The sequence below is a fragment of the Sceloporus occidentalis genome, unplaced genomic scaffold (genome assembly GCF_023333645.1).
Source record: "Sceloporus occidentalis isolate IW3139 unplaced genomic scaffold, rSceOcc1.0.p SCAF_23, whole genome shotgun sequence".
NCBI lineage: Eukaryota > Metazoa > Chordata > Lepidosauria > Squamata > Phrynosomatidae > Sceloporus > Sceloporus occidentalis.
Window position 1 is genome coordinate 14,049,260 of NW_028317003.1, and position 26,460 is coordinate 14,075,719.

The window sequence follows — 26,460 nt, forward strand, 5'->3', positions numbered from 1 at the left end:
GTCCCTGTATGGTGTTAAAGTGTGTGTGTCAGTGTATGGTGCTTGAGTGTGAGTGTCAGTGGTGAGTTTAGGATTAGATGTGCGAGGGAGGAAAGGGAAGAAGATGGTATATGTATGTGTTATGGTATAGATAGAGTGAGTGGGTATTCGTGTGCTAGTATGTACTTGTATTTTAGTTATAGGGTCCTGAAAAATACTGTACCCAGGCACCATTAACGCTAGGGTCACCCCTGACAGCACCTTTAAATAACTTAAATAAAACGTGAGCAATAACTTTTAATGTAAGTTTCGGACAACTCAGATGTAACATCTCTTCTAAATTTCTGTTTTGAAAATACTTCTTCTAATGACATGAAGATAAAAAATGTGAATTTCCCATCCAATGTAAACTTTGGCATTGTGGTTTTACTATTGATTGTTTAACACCCAGCTAGCAGATATTCCTCAAAGCAAGAAATTCTGTCTGGATGGATGGCCATTGTCAGCTTATGAACAGCATAGCGTAAATCTTCTGCATAATTATCCAGCTGAAAAGCTACAGAATAAATGGGTCTTGTGCTGTCACACAAACTGGCAGATTGTGGCTGGAGGGAGGATACTAGGATGACAGTTAAAGAAACTCGGGAAAGCTCATTACAATCTTCCACAGCCAGGTCACTGACACTATGAAAAACAACACTAAGTGTTTAGCTTTATTCATCCAGATAGATAAGATGTGTCTGATCTGTGATCCCGGGCATGTTTGGTCTTTATTGTTGTTAATGTATGTCATCCGCTCAGGGCATGTGCTCCATGGGGACATGGGCCAGTGATTTTACATTGTTATCTCCTGCAGACAAACATGTCTGATGTAATACAATCCTTTAACACTGTGGCTGCTGGAATGCTAGCATCATTCCATGCAGAATCATGCTTAACCTTCTAGTCCTCAAATATTTAACTATATCAAATATTGTTTTAGAACAATGCTGTTTATTGTGAAGGGAAAAGAAGGAACACAAATGTAGCTTAAATGCAGACTATTATGCCACAGATAAGAGCCTGTTTTGGTTAATGTCACTTAAGTGAAGCTTTCGAGTGCATCTATTCTATTCACGGAGTTGTTATAACTTTTTTTTACTTCTAATTAAATAAGCCATAAGATCATCCTAAATGACACTGTACATTACAACAGTATGTAAAATAAAACCTGATTACATGATTACAACATGGAAATGTTATGGAAAGATGGTGCTTCTATCGACATTGGTGTTAATGGCAGTTGTTTTATAGGGCTGAATATATAAGAGCCCATTACATGACAGTTTAAACCATTTGGGGTCTACACCATCCCTAAGTTCACCTCTTCTCGGTACATTAACACACATGATGTAGAGGGAAAAAGGGAGGGAGGGTAAGCAAAAAAAAGTTATTAAAAATAATTTTGTGAGTTATCATGCAATTGATATTTTCTCATGAGAACACAGATGTTCTCACATGCAACTCATAGGCACGTTCTCGCATGCACTGGCACTGAAGTTGTGTTTGGTCAGTTGTTAACCTTCAACTTGACTGACCACTTGACTTTTTAGTGAATAAGCCTCATTGACATAGGAGTTTTTACTTTCAAAGTTTAACGCCTTTAGTAAATTTACCCCGGACCGCAAATCCCAGGGGTACCACCCGTACTGTTACACTGGGCCCGGCTGCCCTGCTCTGTCACGTGGGCACCAGCTCCCCCAACCCCCACTGGACAAATCGCTAGACAGGCAATGCGGGCCACACTTCGTCAGGCCCAACACACATAATTATATATATATTTATTTTATTTATTTTTTTATCACTTTGCTGTAATATCGAAATTTTAGTTGTAGCTGATACCTTTCATTGGGCCAAAATAGAAAAATCTGAAAAGGATAAGCTTCCAGGCCACCGTTAAACACATACCTTCTTAGGCTGGGTTCCATTTGACAGAATATCAAGCAAGTCTGCTGATGAAACAAAATAGAAGCGCGGAAAAGCTAAACGTTTAGTTTCCAGATACTCCGTCAGTGCCTTTTCACAAAGAGAAAGCCTAAAAAAAAGCAAAGTTTAGCCATAAACGAATATTTCAAAGGAGGGTCATATGCAGTTCCATCCTGGCCCATAATTCTATGTAATTATGATACAAGATGAAACTTTTCATGATCAGCAAAGCCCACTGGTGGCTTAAAATATAATAGACAGGCACAGCAAAAAGGCTGATGCTTCCATTGAAACAGCAAAATTATACATTTCAAGTGAATGCTGACCACGTAAAGCAGTCCATTATGGGAGAGTAATTATGGGATATGGGGGAAAAGACGAGACGTGTGACAGAGCCTTTGAACATGAGTAGCTCGACTACTGTACTTCAGTTCTACTTTGTGTACTTAATTGTGATGCAGACAGCTTGGACTACAGGGCTGTGGGTCCCATAAAGTGCACGAGATATCCACCACTCAATATTTTTTACCTAACTTTCCCAAACACTCGCAAGGAAAACTCTCTCCAACAGGTGATTTAGACATCACCATGTTTCCTAAGATAAAATGTTTCTGCTATTGTCATTTTTATGTGAACCACTGCAGTCATAGAAAATAACAGATCAGTAAAATATGATCACCAAGGGGTACTAATTATCTGCTACTTTATACTTTATATTACATACAGCTGAACTAATGCAAATGCTATTTACAATGAAAGACAACATACAGTACCTACCGTAGGGCAACAAACAGTTTATACCTCAGCTCTGACCACCGGACGCAATGAGATCCTTCCTTATTGAAGCTTTATTTTGTAACATTTATGGAAACATTTATGGAAATATTCACTAATACCTGAAATTTAGAGAAGATCAAGGGGCACATCAGGTTATCCCCGAGATATTCCCTAAAAACTACTACTTTCAAAGATTCACCAAGTTAAACTTGAGTCGCTTGTAACTGCTAATTGTGTTTATAATTTATGAAAACTGTAAATGCAAATGACAACGGAGCGGTTGTGGCAAATACTTGCAGGCAAGTTTCTTTTAAAATTCAAACCCACATCAATGTTGGTAATTTCTTAAATCTGAATACTATTATTATTTCCTTATTTCGATGTGGATCTTGTGTAATGTTTTGTCAAAGTTGTTTAGCATAGTGGAAATAAATAAAATTCCTTTTAATATATAAAAATGTCCAGATTGCAATAGTGAAATGAAAACATATTTTCTAAAATTACCAAAATATAATTCAGAACAATACAAATTACCAGAATAATAACGTGAACACAAGCCTTTAAAGGTGGCGTTTTTCTAAGAAAAAACATTAACTGGTATAAACAGATCTTAGCTAACATGCCTTTTTATTCTTTTACCTGCAAGTTTAATAGCAGAAATCAGAAACTTTTGAGAATCGTTTTCAGTTTCTATGGCAACAATCTATCAGTGCCTGCTTCTGTGTCACATAACAATCGAGACAGCTGCACATGGCTTCCATCTGAGAAACCACCAAATACCTTGCGCCCATCATGTTTAATCTAAGTGTATACAAATATATTTAAATTAAACAGGATGGGTGTTTAGTGGCTTCTCAGATGGAACCCATTAGCTGCTGCTGCTGCTACCACTGTCTTTCCTCTTTTGTTCCCTCTATCTCTCCTCTTCTCATTGTCTTCCCCTTCTGTCTCCTCATTATCTCGCCCCTATTTTTTCTCTTTATCTCTGTATTTTCTTACTATTTTTCCTCTTTTTCACTATCTCTCCCCTTTCTCCCCATCTCTTACCTTTCTTAATTCCTGTGGTGGTTCCTACAGACTTCTATTTCACTGACCCCCTTGCAAAGCGTTCCCAGCTATTGATGCTGTCAAGCTTCGCGAGGTAGCAGTGAAACAGAAGTCTATTTGAAGAGACCTTGGGCCTTGACTTGCCCGTTGTGGTACGCATGCCATAGGTTCGCCATCGCTGGTCTATTGTATTCTAAAGCACGTTACTTGCATTTGGTAGTTCTTTGATTTCTGCACATTGCATGGTGTATACTACTTTACCTGAGTTGCAAATCTTGAAGAATTTCATAAAGACTGGGCTGGCTTGTTGAATCCAAAACATTTTGTATTTTCTCAGTCTCAAGCATTAGTGCCTAAAAGAAATTTAATAAATCTCTTCGTGACGTATCAGTTAATTTGGAAACATATTATTTCCACTGCCAGTCTATGTTTTTTTTTTGTTTTTTTTTAAAACAACAGATTTTCATAAAGATTGTCAATACAAACTAGGAAATATGGGGCCATCTCTTCAAACTTCAGCTCTTGTGAACTTCATAAATATTACATTGAGAATTATAAAGTAAACCAAGCATTCTACTGCTACAAACTATAAAATTTGCTGTCAATGTTATTCCTGTATGAATATAACATCATTGGACATGAAGAAAGATACTGTCACAACATGAAAACATTTTATTTGGATTCTAAAGGTGCCTTATTCTTACTTACCTTAAAGTCTGCATCTACTCCGTGAAATCTTTTAGCATCTTCAGGAAGCTGGCTTCTGATATCAGTAGAGCCGATGAAGATGCTTTCTAGATGTGACCATGTGCGCTGGACCTCCATCCAAATATAAATCACTGAATCAGCTAGGTTCAGCTTTTTTTGCCAGCTTGATACTTGTTCAATAAAATACTCAACATACTTGCTTTGCATAATCGATTGCAGTTGCACCTAAAAGGAAACAAATGCATGGGTGCTGGGTGACAATTTAGAATATAAATTGAAGTTTTATAATTTACTAAAGTAACTGCATTTTTAGTTAAGGGGTTTGTTAGTTTAGCTGACTTCAGAATGAGAAAACATAGAACATCTGTTCTTCACAACCATCTCCGCCATATCTTTACAACTGAAATTTAACACCCTGCATAAAATATATACTCAAGGGGAGAAGCTCTTTAGGAACATGCATATCCAAAGTAAGCAGTGACTCTAAAATCACAGTCACCAAAATGAGATAATTCATCGCCTGCCAACCTGGCAAAACAGATGAAGCCAACACTGGATCATCAACAATTGATGAATTTGGAAGCAGGAAAATGTGTGATGAGAAATGTGCGGCCTAAAGCATGGCAAAGCATTTGTGGATCATTAGTAAGTAAGTCAATAGTCAACTCGCTTACATCAAAACCCTTAGCGAGCAGAGCACCTTTAATAAAACCTTCACAAAAATAGTTGACATAGAGGTAGATGCTCTTAAGTTGGGTATTACAAGTGTCTCATCAAATCCTGTTTAGTTGCACTTGACTGCTACAGAGTTGATTGCCAAGTCTGTCATTCGTGGCCGACTCTGTTATACAAACTTGTCTGTCAACTTATCGCGTGAGTCTGTCAGTCAAAACAGAGGTCGAGTTGGTTGTTGGGTGAAACAGTTCTACTGAATTTCACAGAGTTTTGTAAAATCAGAGCTCTTTTTCAACCCATCTGCTCACTCAAATGAAGTTGAATTTCTATAAATAGGTTGCTGTGCTTTTCTTATTCATGTTTGCAGTCAGCTTCATTTGACTTGAATTGTGATCGAGTTGAGTTCAATTTAATAATTAGATAAAATGTTCAATTTCAGCAACTAAACCCCCTTTTTTAAATCTCGAAACACCAATACATGTGTTTATTTAGTGTTTTGAAGATTAACAAAGTATCTGGGAAAATCACAGTTCCACTTTGATGGTACCAGTTTTAAAACCTAAGGTGTCATGTGTAGAAATGTAGCATCAGCTCAGTGCAAACTTAGTAAAAGTACTTATTCTGTCATCATGTTCCTCATGGAGAAGGATACTGCTAAAAAGAGAAACTCAACAAACATATATAGACTTATATGAGCATATTTTATCGAAGAACAAAAACATCATTAGCCAAAGACTAACCTGATTGCTATCCAGAGTTTCAAAGATCTGCTCATCCGTTTTTATTAGAGGGGTTCTAGTGCTATGGTGTCGCTCATATGAAAATTGCATGGAGCTCCAAGTCTGACTAATCTCCATAAGTATCTAGTCATAGAAAATATATTATAATTCATATTGAATATATATATATATGTTATAAATTAATAATTCTCAGATATGATACACCAGCAAACAAATCAACTTTATTTTAATGACTATACATAGAATACACTTAAAATGTCATAAGACACAAAAAAATAGCTTTTTTGAAAATAAAATGACATCAGATGTATCATAACAGTCACTTCTTTTTACCAAGATCTTACAATGAACCTTTTTAAAAAACCTTAGTATGTTTAAAAACATGTACAATATAAAGCTTACTTTTTCAGTCCCCATCTCCTTCACTGCTTTGTCCACAATGTTCCGGACTTCATCTTCTACCTTGTGCAACTGCAGATCGAGTAAATCTGATAATGTAGTTTGTTCAGTCATTGAAAACTTCACCTGCCAAAAAAAAAGAACATTTACATATCAGATATAATATTACTTCATTACATTGACAGGAAATATTCTGGAATGGCAACAATATATATGGAATATTACTATTACTCCGTGTTACATGTAAAAAAAGTGAAAAAAATCCCTTGGTGGACTGTGTGGTGGACTTTTACCTGAATATGTTGTCCATTCACATTTCCTTCTCCACAATTGGTATGGGAACAGGTCAAATAGAGCTTTATCTGCTACACTGCAATGGGATGCAATGTCATGTGATATATAGGGCATGTAATCTAGTTACTCAAATGTAGCATGCACATCTGAAGTGATCACATGGAAAAGCCCCATGAGCATTTCTAGAAATATATTACCACCTTAAAATTGTGTCGTAATTTCACTTACTATATATTTCTGAATTCAAGAACATACAATATAAAAGCTACACCTTGTGCTTGGAGAAATGTAAAAAGAAATGTACAGATAAAATATAAATATATAAAAGTATAAATCGGTATATATATATATATATATATTTAAGTAATGGAAATTCTGTGTGCTATTCCAATCCCAGTGTTGTTTTTCAGCCATGGGAAAGAACTGACCTTTGTTGCGGCCATCAGCTGATTCCAGTGTCTGTCCCGGATTGCTGGGTTCTGTAAATCTGTTACAGCCCGCAGCGATGTTATCAAATTTTTTGTAGTAAGATCCAAACCCACATATGCATCCCATGACCGGGCTTGTTTGTCCAGTGACCACATTTCCTATTGAACAGAATAGAGATTAAGTAATTATATCTAAGGCAAATTAATGTGGGACACATGAGAAACATAAAACTGTCTCAAAAGTAGAAATTCACCCTTTAATCTAGAAGACTTTGCTTTGGTTCCCACTTTTATATAAAGCGGCGAGGCTAATAGAAAGGGTTTTTTTGTTTGTTCAGTGGGCTGAACACATACGAATAGCTTAAATTCCATAATAGGGGTAAAGAAATAAAATATAAGAGAGTACGCGTGTAGGTCAACCTTGGTGCACCTATTTTTTAAGGCTACAACTGCCATCAATGTTGTCTAAGGGTGATGGGAGCTGCACTGCCTGAAAGCGCATCTAACCTTTTTTTTTATATTGATTGGAACAGACTTTTTTGCTTTAATGTCAGAAAAGCTAATGATTTTGGAAAATATTGGGCGCTAGGTAGTGAAAGTAAATGAATTATCTTCAAAGTAGAATCAATGTGACTTTACAGAGATAATAAGGAAATTAGAATGTAGAATGTATATATAAACAATGTTATTAAAAAATGTAATTCATGAACTAGACACAGTTATTTTGCACAGAAAAACAGTATAATAGGGAGTATTAGTGAAGTTACCTGAAAATGAAAAATGAATGGTAGAATTTAAAGAATATAAAATTAAAAAACATCAGCGGGGAAACTTGCCTTTGCAAACCTTCTTAGCTCAACATCCATCTGTTCCACATTAATCTGCCTCCACTGAGATTTAACCCAGTCTTCAATGCTGTTCTGGTAGGATAAATACAGAATGAAATCAAACTATCTGTCCCTTTAAATACAACCATAGCAAGCACTGCCCTGGTTGTGGCAAATAGCATTAACAAAAATACTTTACTTTGCAAAAACAGGCATTGATTTAACTGTTAAAATACACGTAGGATATACCAGAAAAATGAACCATACCCTAACATTGAAAATAATATCCCACAACTCCTTCAGCAGTTTTATCTCTGTGCGGCATTTTTTCATTTGCTTGTAGTCTGGAACTGCAACTTCAAATAGGTCTGCAGATTCTTGTATCTCTTGCAACTCTTCCTCCAGAACACATATGTCTTGATTTGCCTGTAGATTGCCAACACTACTGTTAATACACAGTTATTACCATCACAAAGTGCTATCATGGTATACTCCCTCAAGTGGATTATTTAGAAAAAAAGTTATAACTGTAAATAGAAAGTCTTTATCTGAATTTATTAGAGAATTTACTTTCTGGAACCTTCAATGGCAAGAAGAAATAACCCAAAGCATTTTGGTTTGCATGGTTGGATAATGGATTTGTTGTTGTTCTTACGGACTTTCCAGGACTAACTTCCGCTTGTCCGATGTATGCAACTAGCTTACCAAAAAAATAATATTGGATCTGTGAGCCTTCCTTCCCAAGAACATTAACACAACGCAAAAGGTCTAAGAAGCTCACAGAAATGCACTGTACATGTACCAGCCATCTATGGAGAGAACAGCGGTCTGTGGTAGGAAAAGTCATGAACATTTATGGTTACAGTATTTTTTAAGATGCAGCAATAATCATTATACGTGTACATCCGGATTCGTACAAATTTTAATTTTAACAAATATTTGCTTATTTTGTTAATGCATTGCAATGTCCAAAAACAAAAAGTTTCTTCACCCTCACTTTCCTACATGCTCTCTCTCACCCTACCGTCTCTGAATGGTGGAGAGGCCCTGTTTTGTTGCGGGGGGAGAGGGTGTGCTCCGAGGCTGCACCCTTTTGTGTAAGTGCTCCAGGAAGTCTAGATTACACAGAGAATATTGAGGAGAAACCGTCCAAGAAAGAAGAAAGACTACAGAAGACCGAAGAAGCAAAAAACAAGAAGACAAGCAGTGGAGGTACGGAAAAGTTGATGGAGACATAAAAGGGGTTGGCAGAGAAGGTAGGGAGACATTGAGAGAGTGCATGAGGGAGAGTGAGGAAGAGTTTGAGAGAGAGTAAGAGAGCCTAAGAGAGTGTGAGAAAAAATGAGAACATGATAGAGTGAATAAGGGTGGATGACAACGAATTTCGTTTTCAATTGGACAAACCCTCCAAACTTTTGGTCCATTTGCACAAGTCTAATAGTCATTTAACAGGTGCCCCCCCCAACAATAAGACTCTCTAACAACTAATTCAATAGACCTTGTGCAGATTTTGGACCATCAAATCCATTCTGTTACTACCAAAAGTTGCATCTTCAAAACTTTATTGGTGCTTAGCACACCAAGTAGAAGATAATTAGGCAGAATCTAGTTGATTAATACAAGAACAGTATAAGCAGTTAATATTATTTTCATATAACACAATCTTTTGACATTCTTACCCCATGAGTTATAAGTAACACACTTTACTCACTTTATCCAGACGAGCATATGGCTTTTGGACATTGTACTTGAAGGGTGCATCCAAACAAAACATATCTCTGAAATCTATCTGCTTCACCTGGTGATAAATAACGAAATATTAACGCACTTAGGAATATAAATGGTACTAGTATGAACAAAACCCTATCTGTAGCACCAGGCAAATTATCTGTATGCAAACACGTAAACCAGGCTTTGGAACAGCTGTCCATGGTAGGCCTCCAACAAAGTTGAAAAGTTGAATTGTCATGACTAAGTTCCATTAACTTTCTTAGAAGAATAGAAAGAGGTGCAAGGACTTCTGTTGTATACATTCATACAACTCAAGCTGCTTTCTGCCAGCCAAGGACCCAAGGCAAGAAACTAGTGCAGGTACAACTAGTATGTGGCTACAAGTTTACTTACATCGAAAGCAGCACATCTTTTCCTGATAATGGAAACCTCCAATATCTGAAGAGGGGCAAGATCATGTTTGATGGAAACTGCATTTTTTTTGGTGTTGTTCCATTTTTCTGGTAGTTCCTGTTGGAATGGGTTTTTAAAGACTGCCTGTGAGTTTAAATATCTTAACATAAAAACATGGAGAAGTTTAATTTGTTTTACATATTGTAAACCCCAAGGACTAACTTTAGTGACAGATCCTTGTCCTCCTTTCTGTCTCCTCTCTTAAACCATTACAAAGGCTTTCTGAACCAATATGTTTCCAACTAATGGTAGCAGTATTGCAAACTGGTATATGCACAGCATGGGTTTCTTGTACACATATACCTCTTATTTTAATGTCAAAAATATACTTTTCTTCTAGCATTTCATATGTGAGATCAATGCCATGTGTAGTCCCGGAGGTTTTCTATAATATTTGTGTTTCCAGCCCAAAACCACTTTTGTTGTTTTAAACATTTAAATTTAAAACATTTTCATTTACCTCTAATTGGGTGTATATCTGGTCTGGCAGTTTCTGTCCATAACTTTCCAGCAAGGCAATGGTCTGCTTGAGGGGCTCAAATAGTTCATCCGTTGCCACCTGCCTGTCTCTAACAGCGAGGAGAAGCTCCATGACACCCACAAGAGCCTTATAATCTCCTTTAGGAACGTTCTCCTGCAGACCAGCATTCGTCACCTTAATAAATTCTTCCAAGTCAATCAGGCTAACAAAAAAGGAACAAAATATTATTATGAACAGGAATCAATGAGATGAGATCAATTTGAATTTGTGCACTAGCTAATAATGGAGGCCTGTATATATAACATTTTAAAACATTATGACTTTTACATTGTCGAATATCCCTCTGCCTCTAGGAAGTGACAGTCCAATCGTGTCCCAGAATATTTGTGGGGATCCCTGAAATACAATAATATCTGTAGTGTGTATAGGAGATAATCTGTTCACAAATTAAAATGATAGCTTTTAATATAAAAGTTCATGTAAAGCCTCTTCCTACATCCCCTAAAAGAAAAATGGATCTTTTCAAGCCATCATGGATGGCTTTGGTTTACTTGTAGTACAGTACTGTTTGGAGAAAGTCCCCAGTAACCTGTTACTATGTAAGAGAATTTCCATAGGACAGGGATTTGGGTCACTGGGGTACCATATAACATTATTTGCCTACGTTCTTACAAAGCAGCTAAAATTGGCTTAATGCAAACAATACAACACTGCCGATTATATATGGCCTTGAATTTTGGCAGTTTCAGAATCTTACATTTTTACAGAAAATAGTCCGTAGCTTCAAATTAAGATAAATCAAAAAGTGGATAAATATATTACCTGTCAGTGACAAATCTTAGAAGTTGCTCTTTAAACATCCAACTCCACCTCTTTAAGACTAAGAGTGTGGAGGTTTTAAAAGGCCTCACATCTACCCGAAACCAGTTTTCAAAAACTTTAGAATCCTCTAAGGAGTTAATGTGGATATACAGATTTTCGTAAAGGTCAATCTGAAAAGAAAACAAAGAATTTAAAACACATTGATATTCTGGCATGACCTAAATGTAATAAATCTTTGATATCTTACCTGTTCCTTAAATTGTTCAATAGTAGGGGGGCTTTCAGGCACATGGTCATCTGCGTGCGCCTCAATTTCCTCTGAGGTTAACACATGACCATACAGGAGAAACTGCCTCATGAACTCAGTTTTGTCATCTGTCCACAAGTAGGAATAGGAATCAAACGTACTCTTGTAATCTGTCACTTTGTTGATAACAGTGGTAACTTTTTCCATAATTTCCTGCCGGATTTCTGAGAGATCTATCATTTCATCCATGTCATTCTAAAAAATAATAATTATAATCATATAAATAGAGGACACTTCTGATAAACTGCCCCATTCACCATCTTCCTGCGTCATGAACAAGAGAGTTATTCTATTGGCTGGTGTTTGGAGGGGAATAGCAAGGGATCCGTATTCTCAGGAACCTCAGGACACATCTCTACCCTATGGTGATGACACAGGCACAATACAAACCCACAATATTTCTCTTATGTAATATATTTGAGCCATAGAACCATGTTTGCTTCTCCTGTCTTATGAAGCACATTAAGTTTGTTGCACAAACTTCTTGTTACTTGGGGCATCAGTTTTGTACTAGATCTTTTCTTGAAACAGAAAGTCACCCACTAACCCCATTATCTTGGCTGTTCAGTATGTGGATCCTCTCTGACCATTGAAAATTAGTCCTCTATTTTTTATTTCCATTTAATAAATAGTAGACAAGCATGCAGTTATTTTTAAAAAACGGAGGTACCTGGTAGTTGTTGGCTTCAAAATGATTGGCAATCCGTTTTACTTGCCCGGACATTTTAAAAATGTCACCTAAAAGCTCTTCCATAAGGTCATACAATCCATCCCCATCTTCTTTTTGTAATGAAGGCTTGAAAAATATTTCGTTGGTGTGAAGACTCATTTGTGCCTCAAATAAAGGAGCTGGCTTTAATTTTTCCTCTGTGTTTTCCATAAAGAATTGCAAGGAATGCAAGATTGCATGGTATAAACCATCATTTACAATATCATCAATGTACTCTACGTACATTTTCCATGAGTCTGACTCAGGATCGGCCTTAAGGAGTTTCATGTTTTCCTAGAGAAACAAGTAATTAATCATTGTACATATGATAATTGCAGAAGTTTGGGTTGTTACAGATGTCTAGTGTTGAAAAAACTCCAGCTAAACAGGTGGATGTTTGTAGGCGAGCTGAACATTTCAACTCACTCAGTTCTTCTTGTTGGAGAAGCTCACTGGGGTAAACATTTCATAACACATGCTAAGGTTTGTCAGTTCTCCTAGAAGCCTATGTTTAGTGGAAACAAAACTCAATGAGCCACAAATGGACAAATGACATGCTTCAGATTGCTAAGAAAGCCTAAAGGTATTTTTGCGCTCTCTAAATTTTTTTATTTCCTAAGTTGCCATATAAGCTTTTAGTAAAAACCTCTTTAAAAATATTAATGAGTGTTTAGTTTGTTCTTGTATGTGACTCAATGATTGAGCTATGATGCGGCCAGGGCTGGATTTACCAAGGTGCAAATGGAGCAGTAGCTTCAGGACCCCAGTGTGGTGAGGGGCCCACAAAGTTTCCAGATGGGATGAGCTACATTTATTGGTTTCAAAAAGCATATAATTGCTTCTTCTGACTACACAACAAGCATTGGTGCTGCTGCTTCCCCCTCTCTTCTGTTGGACAGGAACTCCAGGATATGGCATCATATGCCAGCACGCCATCACCCAGACCTTCACAGACCACAAAAGAAGGGCAGCAAGCAATGGCACGGTTACAGGTACAGGTGTAATTAAGAATTGTTTTTGAGCTTATATCACTATGGTGAAGAATGGACAGTATGAGTTTGCATCAGTGTGTTAGACTCTGGGGAAAAAAACCTAATTTGAAATACCAAGGGGGGCTTTGCCCCTGTAAACGACGGTGAATTTTAAGCCCTAACTTGTCTCCTGGTTTAAAAAATGTACAAACAGTGCGATGCAAGAGGGGCCCATCTTATACAACTGCTCCTTAATCTGGCTTTGGGTTAGACAGTATTTTTCATAAATGAAAATTTGGACTTGGGTTTGGTTCACTTACCCATGCAAGATTTTTTATTTTTTGTCCATCATCTTGCATTGATTTGTATTTCTTATTAAGTCTTTCCTTTTTGTCATCTAGATTTATCAGGGCATCCTTCTTATTGTCTTTTCTTGAATACAGAGGCTGTTCTGCCCAAGTCTTCATGATATGTTGGATTGCTTCTATGTTATCCTTTGACTGTTGTACTCTTTGTTCCAGGTCATGAACGATGGTTTTCATTGTAACAATGTAATCCCAGCAGTCCTCGTGATTCCAAGTGTACAGCTCCTCCGCACTCTTGAGTTGCGCATTAATAAATTTCATATCTTCCTTGATCAAGGGATATTCAACTTCCAATACAGTTTGTTTTAGTTTGTTGTACCACTGAACAATGAGTTCTAAGTTCCCAATATACTACAAAAGGGAGTAAAGAATTCAAACAAAGATCAATTAACCTCAAACTGCTTTTTAGATCTTATACATTGTTCATCTTGTGCATTGCCCCAAACAATAAAAATGAAACCAATATATTCTCAAGGTGAGATCTCCATATAGGAGACCAGGCAATGGTTATCACTTGTGGGCACCACAGGGACAAAGTGGAAACTGCATTTCCACCTGGCACCACCCCTTACGTACACCGGGCTTCAATAAAAACAAAAAATTCTATGATGCTGTGTTGGGTCCCTCAACAATGAAAACCCCAGAAATTTCCCATGGGAGAGCACTCTACACTCTTTAGTATATAATAATTACAGGGGACATTCTTGATCCCAGCAAATCATTTGACACCATAAATACCTATGCCTTTTTTACAGTACATCAATATATTAAAAGCCACAAAATATGTTAAAACAATGTTGGCGAAATTTCAGTGCAAGATACCGCAGATTTATTTGACCACAAACCTTATGCAAGAGCTCTCTTTTTTCAAATATAAACAACGCTGCCGTGGGGATGTCTGTTTGATTTAATATCTGTAAATATTTAACTTCTCGTAACACGGCAACCAGCTGCAAAGAAAAAAATTACAAAAAATATTATTTTCTGTAAAAATATATATGTATATTATACAGAAGTGTAAAATTATTTTCTGTGTTAATTCCATAGGCATATAATTTCTACCTGTATGTATTTAAATATTATCATATTGTAAGCAATTTAATAAGCAGTTTGTTGCTGACATCCTCTTCTCCTGAATGGATGGTAAACAGTGATTAAAAAGTAAGAATTGTAATGATTAAAAAGCAGGAATATTATCTTAATAAGTCACCCTAGCTTAGGTATCACTCCCATATTGAGCTGTTAGTATCATATGCATATGGCATTAGAGGTCCAAGACCCACAACCAATTATAATGTATCTACAACTGTTGATTAAGCTAGGATGAATTGGGGCATTATAAGGTTCTCCCATTCACGTGCCCCACTGTATATCACTGGCACTGTGCTGGGGTGGCACAAAGACTGTATTCCATAAGTCTGGTCAGAAGTGGTCTTCCTGGAAGTCTTGCGGCCAAAAAGCCATCCTACGTGGGAACAAGGCCAAGTGACTATTCATAAAAACACAGGAACTGGGGTGCAGAAAAATGCCAACAGATGTTCTGGATTGATGAGTCAAAATGTTAAATATTTGGTTGAAGCAGAAGGCAGTTTGTTCGCTGAAGGGTTGGTCTAGGATTACATGAAGAGAGAGAAGCAACGGAGGCTGCCTAAATCCACAGAACTGTGGTTAGTTCTCCAAGATGTTTTGAAGGCAAAGGGTGGTCACACCAAATATGGATTTGATTTAGATTTCTATTCTGTTCACTCACTTTGCATTTTGTGAAATGATAAAAATAAACTATAAACATGTTTATTTGTGAAAGCATTCTTACTTTACAGCATTTTTTCACAGCTACCTAAAACTCTTGTACAGTACTGTAAATATAAAATCTACTACTTTTTACCAACCTTTGGGTCAAAGTTCACACTCAAAAGCCCGTCTTCCAAATTACGCTTGATGAGTGGTCTATCCAAATTAAATTCACACACGTTATCCACTTCAGATTTCCATTTATCGTAGGCCAATTCTTCATGTTGGTCAAGTAACGTCATCATCTCCATATATTTTTGATAAACAATTGAAGCTTCAGGACTTTCCATGCTCCTGCGATATATAATTACAGCAAATGAAATAACATTCATTAATTATTAATTAATTTATTTGTATTTAGAGAATGTCAGAGGGACTTTAGAGGGACAATGGGATTATGTTGGTGACACCAAGCATATATGTTCTCACACGTAAACAAGGTTTGACTCACGGATGCTGAATGAATCTGAAATTTGACCACAATGTCTGGATCCAGTCTTTGAGTTCTCTTGTCCATTTCAGAATACCACAGGTAACTGGCATATTTTTGTGTACAACATCATTTTCCTCCTAAGTAATAAAAAATATATCACATATAATAATTCAGCCTAATGATAAAGCTAAGAGGACTCGGTATGAAGCTCTTACAGATGGAAATTATTGTTTACCTGTTTAACATGTTCATCATACACCTGCTTGCATCTGTCTAGCTCATCGTTGTACATCATCAGTAGAGCAAAATAATTTGTATTGAATATGTCCAATATAACTGGCCTTTCAAGATAGTAGCCTGAAATAGCCAGCACCTGCGGAGAAACATGAAATGTAAAATGAGTTTCTTTGAAACACAGAGCCTATACTGATCAATTGTGGTTGTCGAGACATGTGAATGCTACAATATGAACATCAACTTATGGCAGGGACTATTATTGGCCCAGGACACTAAAAAATCTTGCGTTTATATGTTTACCTCTTCGACCTCCTAAAATCAGCAGTGAAATTCTAAATAATGGGATGTCACAAGCCTGTTCTCCTCAACTGAAACTTAAATGGTTAAATATTTTGTAGGACTAAATAAAAGTAATTAACCTACCATTGTTGCTCTAGTAAACGTGAACGATGGAAGCTTGCCATGGTGCACACAGACTTATTTGCATTTCAGCATCTACTTTTCTGATTAAGTAACAGCAGGATGAACACATTACCATTTGTTCCACCAGAGTGAACAGGTACCTCCCTAGTGACCATATTAATTTACCACAGAGTGCGTATTAACACTTTTAAATTGCTACCTTTATTCACAAACTGCCAGTTAGAGAAATAAGATTGGAAAGCTGCATTGGTTCATATACAGAAGATAGTATACATACAATATAGCTTTATAAGAATAAAGGAGAACATTGTGCTCCATTGGAGTTCCTTTCTTGCCTTCCACACATTTTGATGATCAGCCAAGCATCAAGTAAATTTTACCTTGTGCTTAATTATTTCTGACCACTTGGACAAAGCTTTACAAAATGCATCATACCTTGAATGCCGATTCTAAACCGGAACAATCATTGAAAGCTTCACAAAGCAGTGACGCAAGCTGTGTGTCAAAATCCAGTACTTTTCCCTTGAATTCAACATAGTTATTTTCAAATTCCTGTAAGTAATGAAAATGAAGTGAAAACATATAATTTCATTTAATGTTTCATTTTTTTGGTATTTATATTTCCATGTGTTGATATACACTGAAGTCATATCCAAGACATTTCATGCAGATTTCCCTTAATTTCCCATCATCTATCTGGGAAGGTTGCACTGGAATCTGATGGTCAGACACGTAGATGTTCTTCCTAGACTTTACCGGCATTTCTTCTAGCACTAAGATGTCTATAACTGTGCCGTTTTTTGGAAAGCTATTATCACAAACATTACAATGTAACTGTTTAAAATGTGAGCGAGGTATCAGTGTACCACTATGTAACAATATGAAAGTGATATGATATATAAAAATTATAGGTATACTGGAATAATAGAATTCCTGGACTGGATGTCTGCCAGATGGCAATAAGGTGCTACATTGCAGGTGGTAATGTTTTATCAGTTTTGTGTGTTTTGACAGACTGGATTGCCCCACCAGGACCCACCACTGTCTTAAAGTGGCTCTGGCTAGTGAAAGTTCAGGTGTTTACTATTCTTGCTCAGGTAATACTGCATCAAGAGCTAGTGACAGAGACTGCATAAGGACCTTCATGATCTCATGACACATGGACTGCACCTGCCAGAGTACCTTCAAGGGGAAGATCTCCAAGCTCTAAACGTCTTGTATCCTAAAGCCTACTTTCACATTTTCATACCAAGTATTGGATACATGCTAGTACATGCACCTTTTGTTCATCAGACTTAAGAAGAACACATAAGGAAAAATAAATACAAAGTTTACATTCATAGCTCAGATGCCTCTAGAACAGCGGTTCTCAACCTGTGGGTCACGACCCCTTTGGGGGGGTCGAATGAACCTTTCACAGGGGTTGCCTAAGACCATCGGAAAACATATTTCACAATATATAATTACGTAATTTTATGGTTGGGGTCACCACAACATGAGGAACTGTATTAAAGGGTCGTGGCATTAGGAAGGTTGGGAACCACTGCTCTAAAGTATCATCCATCTTTCTAAATTTCAGTTCTTTCTCTCCAAACACTTGAGCTTACATTTTTTCAATCTGTCTTTAAAAAAAAAATATTGCTCTTCTCATAGTTCCCCTTGATTTCTTTAATATTCCTTTCAACATTATTAAGTACTCTAATTTTAAAGTACTTCCTAGATTAATCAGGAGTAGCTCAAGAAGTTTATGTATCACCCTAGGAAACGCTGCTTTGACCTATGATTCATTTCGGTTGCTCGTCTATTTTATCTATAATTTATCAATGTTCTCCGGAAATTAAAATATTTCACCAGTGGACCTTGCTATCATCATTATTACTATTATTATTATTATTATTATAATTGTTATATTATCTGTTTTAACAAGTTTTATTAATCTAATATATTTGGTTATAATTAAAACAAAGGGTTACATTGGTAAATCAGTAGACTACAAGCCAAGAACAATGCTACATTCAAGTAGAAGATTATTTATATAGAAAATCTAATCACGGAACTATGTGGAATTGCACACCCTAATTAAATATCAGTCTGCAAATATTGAGTGGACTCTTGGCGACAGACTTGATAAGGCACGCTTTCTATAGCTTGCTTCTTCTTTGATTTGCTTTGAATTCTTTGGTTCATATAACAAGGCTTTTATAGACAAACAATTATTAGTCCTGTGCAAGAGGCAGTGAAGTGACATAATCGGTCGCATACTAGTGTCAGGGAGCACAAATGCTCAGCTCCTGTTTTAGTAAATAAACCCCAATTAGTCTATGGAAGCTCTTTTATGCATACTATGGGTTACAGGTTTTTTCAGGTCCTATTTGAATAACTTTACAGAACAGGTAAGGCGATAAAGAAATCAAAACTCTAGAAATATTAAAATAACACAACATGTAGCATTGACAATATGAAATTATTAAAATGCACTTAAATAAAACTGTCCCTTTGCATGATGCTTTTCCTGTGTACCCCTTAGGTTGGAGTTGAATTTAGTTAATTTATTGGATTTTTAGCATTTATTGTGTGCACAAGATATATATGTATATATATATTTTTTTTTTTCCTTTTTTTTTCTTCTTACAATTACTTGTTCATTGAATCAGTGTATCTAGATATTGACAAGCATTGTGCAAAAAAGATAAATTACCTTATAGGCACAGTCAGTAGGATCATATGAAATGTCTTTAAATACTTGGCAGCTTTCTGTGAATTCTTCATACAAGTGACATACATGTTCATTTAAGGTTTTGCCCTTATTTCCACCAAACTCAAGCTTCTCAAGTCTTTGAAATTCAAGCATTGTTACAAAAATATCCTACAATGTAAAACACACAAGTTAAAAACATTCATTGTATCCACTGTTACGCTTATCTTGATACAGTACCGGTATATAGTGTGATGCAATGTCAGCTAGCAAAACAATGCACAACAGTTTCAATAATAATGCTATAATGCGGGGGTATTTCTAATAAGAAAAAATGACACGATCCATTGCTTTACGGGTATGTATTAACTTTACACTATACATTGACTTTTCTATTTTGCTTTATTATCATTATTATTATTATTATTATTATTATTTATATTATTATCTTTTATTTATATAGCGCTAACAGTTTACGCAGTGCTTAATACAATACATAAATTCAAGGGGTATGACAAGACAAGAATTGACAGACTAAGACAAACCGATACATTAGGTGGAGAGAGCCCGGCTCGCAAGGGAACGATCTTGAGGGAAGCTTATAAAGTTGTACCCTGTTAGCCATAGAAAGTGAGAACGGTTTGGTAAAAATTATACCTTTTTTGGGCAATTGACGTATAATGGATTGCAAGCTTTAAAGACTATCTAGGTGTCTTCTTCAGGCATAAGAAGAGACCTAGATAGCCTCAAAAGCTTGCAATTTTTGGCTTTTGCAACCCACTAACGGACTCTATATAATTCCCATACACATTACAATTGGTGAAGGTGCCACTTTGTGACAAATAATAATACTCCAAAAAGCCTTGCTTTCATTATTATGCCCCTGGCTATAATAAAAAAGTTGAACTATACAGTACAATAGGCTATTGAAAAACTTTTGACTGGTTGAGAGACATAGTAGCAGCACAAATTAAAAAATACCACTATACAAACTACAGCAAATCCTATAGCCTGAGCGCAATCCTATAGCCGTATGAACCCATGTGGAGAGAGAAACAGCTGTACAATAAATGAAACTATTACATACGTGATGGCATCTTTGAAATATTGGACATCATTCAGATAAGATTACAAATATTCTCATAGTGCTCTATGAGTTTCTTTTCATTAAAATAATTAAGCATAGAATTCTGCACACGGGATAATTATTTTTTCCCCCCAGAAAAAAAAGGTATCTGCGGTTCAAAGCCTTAAAATGTAATATCTACCCAATTAAATATAATTGTTGTGGTCACTGACTGTGTCAAATGGGAGTAATTATGGTAATAATTGTAATTATAACTATTACAAGAATGTATTATTTTAAGTAGAATATGTGTCTTACGTAAGGTGTGAAAGTAGTGTTTTTCTTAAATGATACATGTATGCAGGCTCATTTGCAATTCATATCACACTACTGTAAGTATTTATAGTGTTCAGGAGTGCAAAGGATACAATTAGAAGATTTAAATACCTCAATCTTCATTAATCGCTCAAGAAATCTGTCATATCTTGCAAACACCATTTGAGATTTGAAATCCCAAGGTTTGAACCTTTTGCCATCTCTGTAAAATGTCCCCAATTTACTTCTGTGACTTAGAAATGAATGTTTAAAGTTCCTGAGCACACCGAGTGCAACTTGTACATGCTCCAAAGCATCTTCGGTTTCCTCTTTGAAGAGGTCTTCCGGTGAAAGATATGATTTTCCCTGGAATTTAATGAGGAAAAAATAAGTTTGGAACCTGAATAACGAGCGTAAATGGGTCAATGAGCAATAATTAATAAGCACGAATTGTAATTTAATATCTTAAATCCCTCTAGATTGTAAACTTGCGAGCAGGGCCCTTTAAATGTAAGTATTGCAAGAAGCACTCTATTCAATTGTTGTCACTGAATACATAAAAAATAATAATAATAAATAATAATAATGTATTTCTAATGTTCCTAACAAGTTATATGAATACATAACTTTCAATATTCCACTCCTGTGAATGTCTCATGGATAAAAACAGCTGCATTAAACTTATACAGCTATGATATCACTCAACAAAACTCAACGTCCTCTTGGCTGATGGGTAAAAGCTATAGAATTTGGTGCAGTTTTGTTTTGGGGGCCCCAACAGCTGCCAAGTTCTGAGGGTACCAACTATGGACAATGCATTAAAGTTTCAATTTTTATATCTGCTTTGATATGTATGGAATTTATTTATTTTTAATCACCAATTATGGAATAAATTCAGGATGACATGAAAAGCATATAGGAAGTAAACAATGTCATGCAAATAATGAAGACAACAGTATATTTGGGGGAAAGTATCATGGAATGTTGAGAGTTTTAGTCTGGTAAGTAAATGCTATGGAACAAAGCTGAAAGGGATCTAAAAGAGTACTTTTAGTTTAAAACATAGAAACAGAATTTGACATTAGATAAGAACCATTCAGCCTTATCTAGTCGGCCCATTTCTCCTAATATAGAGACTCAGACCTTAATCAGTCCTTGATCTCGTCTTAGTTTCGTTTTTATATTATAGTCCTTTATGTGTCTTTGAATTTTAAGTAAGATAATTTTTTACAAAAACGCTTGCAAATTTCTGTAAAATTTCAAATCACTTTTAATCGTCACATTTAGATAAGGAGCCAGTCTTTCTACAGAGCATGTTGGGAAATGTACCTGTTGAATGAATAAATTACAAAACTCCTGCAGGAGGACAATAATCTGAGCGGGAACACAGTAAAACCTGGAGTGACTCCAGATCAAACAGATAGTATGAAGCAAAGGAGCAATTAAAATCTGTATGTGAGGGAATTCTGCCTCCTCCAGTGATTTTATATGTGGCTTGAGCGCTTTCAGGTGTAGATCCACATCTTCAGCTTCACAAAGTGCTTTAACAAATTGAAAAACAGAATTAAACTAAAAAATACTTAACTTATAATTCATACAATTTATAGAATATTTTTCCAATGTATTACTTCAAAAACTGATTAAAATGATGTTCAGTATGCACATTCATACAGCAGTGGTTATGAAGTCAAAGTGATAATAATAATAACTAGACATAGACTCTAGATGTGTGGAGGCCACTTAGTATTTTATATATGTATAACAGTACATTAAAGTAGGTTAACAGGGATTTTATACAAACAGATATGTCATAAAAAGTCAGAACAATATGACCGTAGAGGAAACTCCCCATGGTGGAGATGTTGCCAAGAGTATGGCTATAAAATGCCTGCCAGATTTGTAACGAATTGTAATCATTACAGAATAACGACCATGTAATAACCATAGGATGCAGGGAGTCGGAAGCAGAGGATTGGAGAAATGGGAGTTAAGCACAGGTGTCCATTGTAGGCTATCTATGATAAAATGTCAATGTACATCAGTGTAACCAGTTGAAGTGATTGGGGAAGCAGCATATTTATTCATCGCCTTGACCCCCCATATTGTTGAGTTCCACATGCGCGAGAGCTTAAGTTTATGATCCTGTATCTTAATCATAGAGGGTTACGCATTCGTTTAGAAAGAAACGCGTTTCGGCACCTCTCTCCGCAAATCTATCTGCATACTTCTGGCCTCTCAGTGCGCTTTCACAAAAGGATGGAGCCAGAGGACAGCCTATCCCCCATTCCTCCAATCGGAAGAGAGTGTGCCCAGAGGCTCTGCCCATTTGTGCACCAGGATCCCTAGTTCATGGAGAAGCGGATGAAGACAGAAGACATGGGGAGAAGTGGAACAAGAAAGAAGACATAAGGAGAAGTGGCCAAAAACAGAAGAACAAGAAGAGGCAAGAGAAGCGGAACTGTGGGAAAGGAGACAGGGACACAGAAGTGATCAGCAGAGAAAATAAGGAGACATTGAAAGAGAGGAAGCATAAGAGTGTGAATGATAGCGTGAGAAAGAGTGAGAGAGAGTGTGAGCGAGAGTGCGCATGAGACAGTAAACGAGGGTAACTGACAACAAATGAAAAAACCCTTCAAGTTATGTCCAAAAAGAAAGGACAGGAAACAAAACTCATTGTCTGAAAACGAATGGACCATTTGCACAAGTCTAAAAATAGCAAAAACAAACAATCAAGCAACGTGACATGGGGCTTTAGCTAATATTATTATTTAGTATTATTTGTCACTATTGTTTGACAAATGTTCAACAAATGTGCCATTGAACCAATTTTATAGAAAGAATGCATGTTAAATAGATAACGTATGATAAGAATGTCATGACATTCAGCCAGCATTTCATGTAAAGCGCCTGCCGTGCCGCAGTCTTACTTACCCTCTTTTACTTCTTTTGTGATGTTCTGGAATATTGGGTAGTAGCTGCTTTCTTTCTCCTCCAAAATAGTAGCCATTTTCTGAACAGCAGGCGACTGGAGCTAAAGTAGACAGAATTAAGTGAATGTCAGTAAATGTGTAGAGAGTTTAAGAATTGTAATGGTCTATTCAAAACCAAGGGCTGACCTAGGCACCCTAGGCATCCCCTCCTGCTTATAATTGGTTGCTAAAATAGGATAGACTCATATAGTGGCATCACCCATTAACTCGGCACCCAGGGCAGCTTAATTGGCTTTGAATTCACTCCCATGCTGATATGCCTCCGGCACGCCTTAATATATGATGTATCAACACAAACTGAAAAGATGCCTAAAGAATGATTGTGCCTTTTTCCTGTATGGAATATCATGAGTACCATGTATATTTGATTGTATAAAACATGTTTGCTCAAAGCACAATGCAGTTTTTCAGTTCCCTATGTGATATATGATCATATAATTATCACACTCTCATAGCTCCTGACATAGCTTCTTCTGAAGACGCCTGTTATTTTTGTAAAGTTTATTGGCACTTGAAATTCAGCACAATAGATGGAACAGCACCTTTAAAAACAAATTATTTCACACTAACCCTATTAATGATGATGTAATTAAAGTAACTTAATAACGTTTAGCTAAAGTTGAGTGCCTTGCAATTCTACAACCCTAATTATAATGATGTAAATACTTGCTGCTGCCCTATGGTGACTGTGTAAAGATCCATGAAAGCCCAGATTTGTTTCTCTGTCTATGGCGCTACAGAATTATATTATAGCTCTGATATTTAGAGTCATTTACAAACTGATGAGATATTGCATGGGGTTCACAGTGTAAAGTGCGACCTCAAGTTCATTCTTTTACTTTATTTCATTCTGGGATTGTAGCTGTTTGCTGTTGTTGTTTATACCCTTCAGAATAAATTCTCCAGCCATCCAGGCTCATGAAAAGTAAAAGGGCTGAATGTTCTTAGTTAATGTTATTGGTGTGGGAATTGTTAACCTTGTTAACCAGTTAACCAACTTATTGATAAATATGGTGTTTATTTAAAATATTAAGGGAGCAATTCTGTGCTCATACAGGTGTCTTAGGGTGGTTCCGTAAGCCAGGTCCAGTATATACACACATACATTAGAGCTACGTCTCAGCATATTTTATGTCTATACGTTGGTCTATAACCCCGAACAGAACATTGTCAAGAAAGAAAAGGAGAGAGACAAAAGGATATATTAATTAAAGAGTTAAATGTAATGTAGTACATACCTGCTCAAAAATGCTTGTAAGATTTTCTCGTCTTGTCTTCCAGAAATCGAGCTCTGTTTCTGGGCCAGGGTTGTGACCCTGGACCAGAGGCTGTGAGGAATCCCTTTCTACTATATCCCGTATCTGATAAGACCATTTTATGATCATTGATTCAAATGTGTGTAGGGCTCCTCTGGCAAATTGGGTTTCCCTGTAATACAAAAATGAATAAAGTAGAAAAAATCACAATCTACAATCATAAAAACTGAGGTGGTTGAGCCAGCTAGTGAGCAGCATTTGAGTCATTCCTTCTTGGGTTGCGCCTTTTGAGAACCAAAATCTTGACCAGGGAAGGGAGTTTAAGCCAGCTTGGCTCCGATTTATGCAACTTTCTTCATGAGTTGGACAGAACCAAACCCATATGTTTAGCCACAACCAAACAAATAATGACTTTCAGAATTATCCCTCTGTTTTCTTAAATAATTCAATGTATAGCAGAATTATTACTAAGCTAAAATTACCTGGGAGACCACGACAAAAATAATAAAAATACCACTACCAAATTAGCCTATATTGTGCAATGTCCTATTGAGATTTTTGTTATCCACGTTCAGGTTTAGTAAATCTCCTCATAGCAATTTAGATTCAGTTGCTATGGTAAGGTACATGCCCTTGATTTATTATTATGAGCTTGAGAATCGGTCTGAGGTCTCTGCTCCAAGTCTTTCTTTAACTTGGCGACATTTGGGGGTTATTGGGCATGTGGTGCCACCAACACCAAAAGTTCAAATTTTTACTGTAGAACATTATTCCAGTTGCTTTTTTTGACAGACATTCGACAAGAACTAGTGCTTTTCTTAGATAACAGTGGTTTCAGCCTTGCCACTGCGTTATGAATCCCATGTTTGCCCAGTGTCTTTCTGAGGCTAGAGTCATGAACACTGACCTTAGCTGAGGCCTACAGATCATTGATGTTGTTCTATGCTCCTTTGTGATTTATTGAATTATTTGACACCTTTTGAGAGATTCTGGCAGGATGGACGCTCCTGGAATCACTATAGTCCCAAATATCCCCCAGTTAGTCAGTATGGCTTTTGTCAATGGTTCGTTGGAGCGCCAGAACCTTTAAAGTGACTGTTTAACCCTTTCAGGCTGTTATACGTCAATAGAAACAGTAACCAACAAGTTGTAACACTGCATATCAAGTGATACAACAATTTAACCCTTTAAACAGTAGATGCTGCTCTGTCACAAGTACTTCTCCAATACTTTAGTTGCAAATCACTTTCTGAAGACATATTTCTCCAGAAACCAGGATTTTTTTGCTCTTTTATGTAATTTATTCAATACTTACCTCCCCGAACAAGTAATCTCAGGGAAACGCGTAGAGGAATTGTACATCTTGAAGAAGAACTTTTAACCATTTGTTGGCTATTTGTCTATTGACCTTGCCATGATGTGGCTTTGGAACCTTGTGTGCTGAAAACTTTTTAAAATAAGACCTATATATTGCACCATTGGCACATATCAGACCTGATCTTCAAAAACAATTCCTTTAAAATCCTTTTCACTGGGTTGAATTTACTGGAGCACAATTAACTTTTTAACATCTGAA

At 36.5% G+C, this 26,460-nt stretch overlaps 1 protein-coding gene across 1 annotated transcript in view; it reads right to left on the reverse strand.

The window, feature by feature from the left end:
- Positions 1-26,460, reverse strand: part of LOC149300848 (dynein axonemal heavy chain 11-like) — a 106,702-nt gene that overhangs the window by 72,628 nt on the left and 7,614 nt on the right. The window contains exons 4-28 of the mRNA XM_089484938.1: positions 24,867-25,056; positions 23,570-23,669; positions 21,968-22,179; positions 20,771-21,004; positions 19,261-19,428; positions 16,998-17,114; positions 16,131-16,275; positions 15,921-16,038; positions 15,568-15,763; positions 14,524-14,628; positions 13,634-14,029; positions 12,304-12,636; positions 11,574-11,828; positions 11,327-11,496; positions 10,484-10,706; positions 9,964-10,080; positions 9,551-9,637; positions 8,107-8,265; positions 7,849-7,932; positions 7,013-7,171; positions 6,294-6,416; positions 5,892-6,014; positions 4,477-4,701; positions 4,030-4,121; positions 1,927-2,053 (exon numbers count right to left, since the gene is read on the reverse strand). Coding sequence (XP_089341064.1) covers positions 1,927-2,053; positions 4,030-4,121; positions 4,477-4,701; positions 5,892-6,014; positions 6,294-6,416; positions 7,013-7,171; positions 7,849-7,932; positions 8,107-8,265; positions 9,551-9,637; positions 9,964-10,080; positions 10,484-10,706; positions 11,327-11,496; positions 11,574-11,828; positions 12,304-12,636; positions 13,634-14,029; positions 14,524-14,628; positions 15,568-15,763; positions 15,921-16,038; positions 16,131-16,275; positions 16,998-17,114; positions 19,261-19,428; positions 20,771-21,004; positions 21,968-22,179; positions 23,570-23,669; positions 24,867-25,056 — 4,258 coding nt within the window. The remainder of the gene's footprint in view (positions 1-1,926; positions 2,054-4,029; positions 4,122-4,476; positions 4,702-5,891; positions 6,015-6,293; positions 6,417-7,012; positions 7,172-7,848; positions 7,933-8,106; positions 8,266-9,550; positions 9,638-9,963; positions 10,081-10,483; positions 10,707-11,326; positions 11,497-11,573; positions 11,829-12,303; positions 12,637-13,633; positions 14,030-14,523; positions 14,629-15,567; positions 15,764-15,920; positions 16,039-16,130; positions 16,276-16,997; positions 17,115-19,260; positions 19,429-20,770; positions 21,005-21,967; positions 22,180-23,569; positions 23,670-24,866; positions 25,057-26,460) is intronic.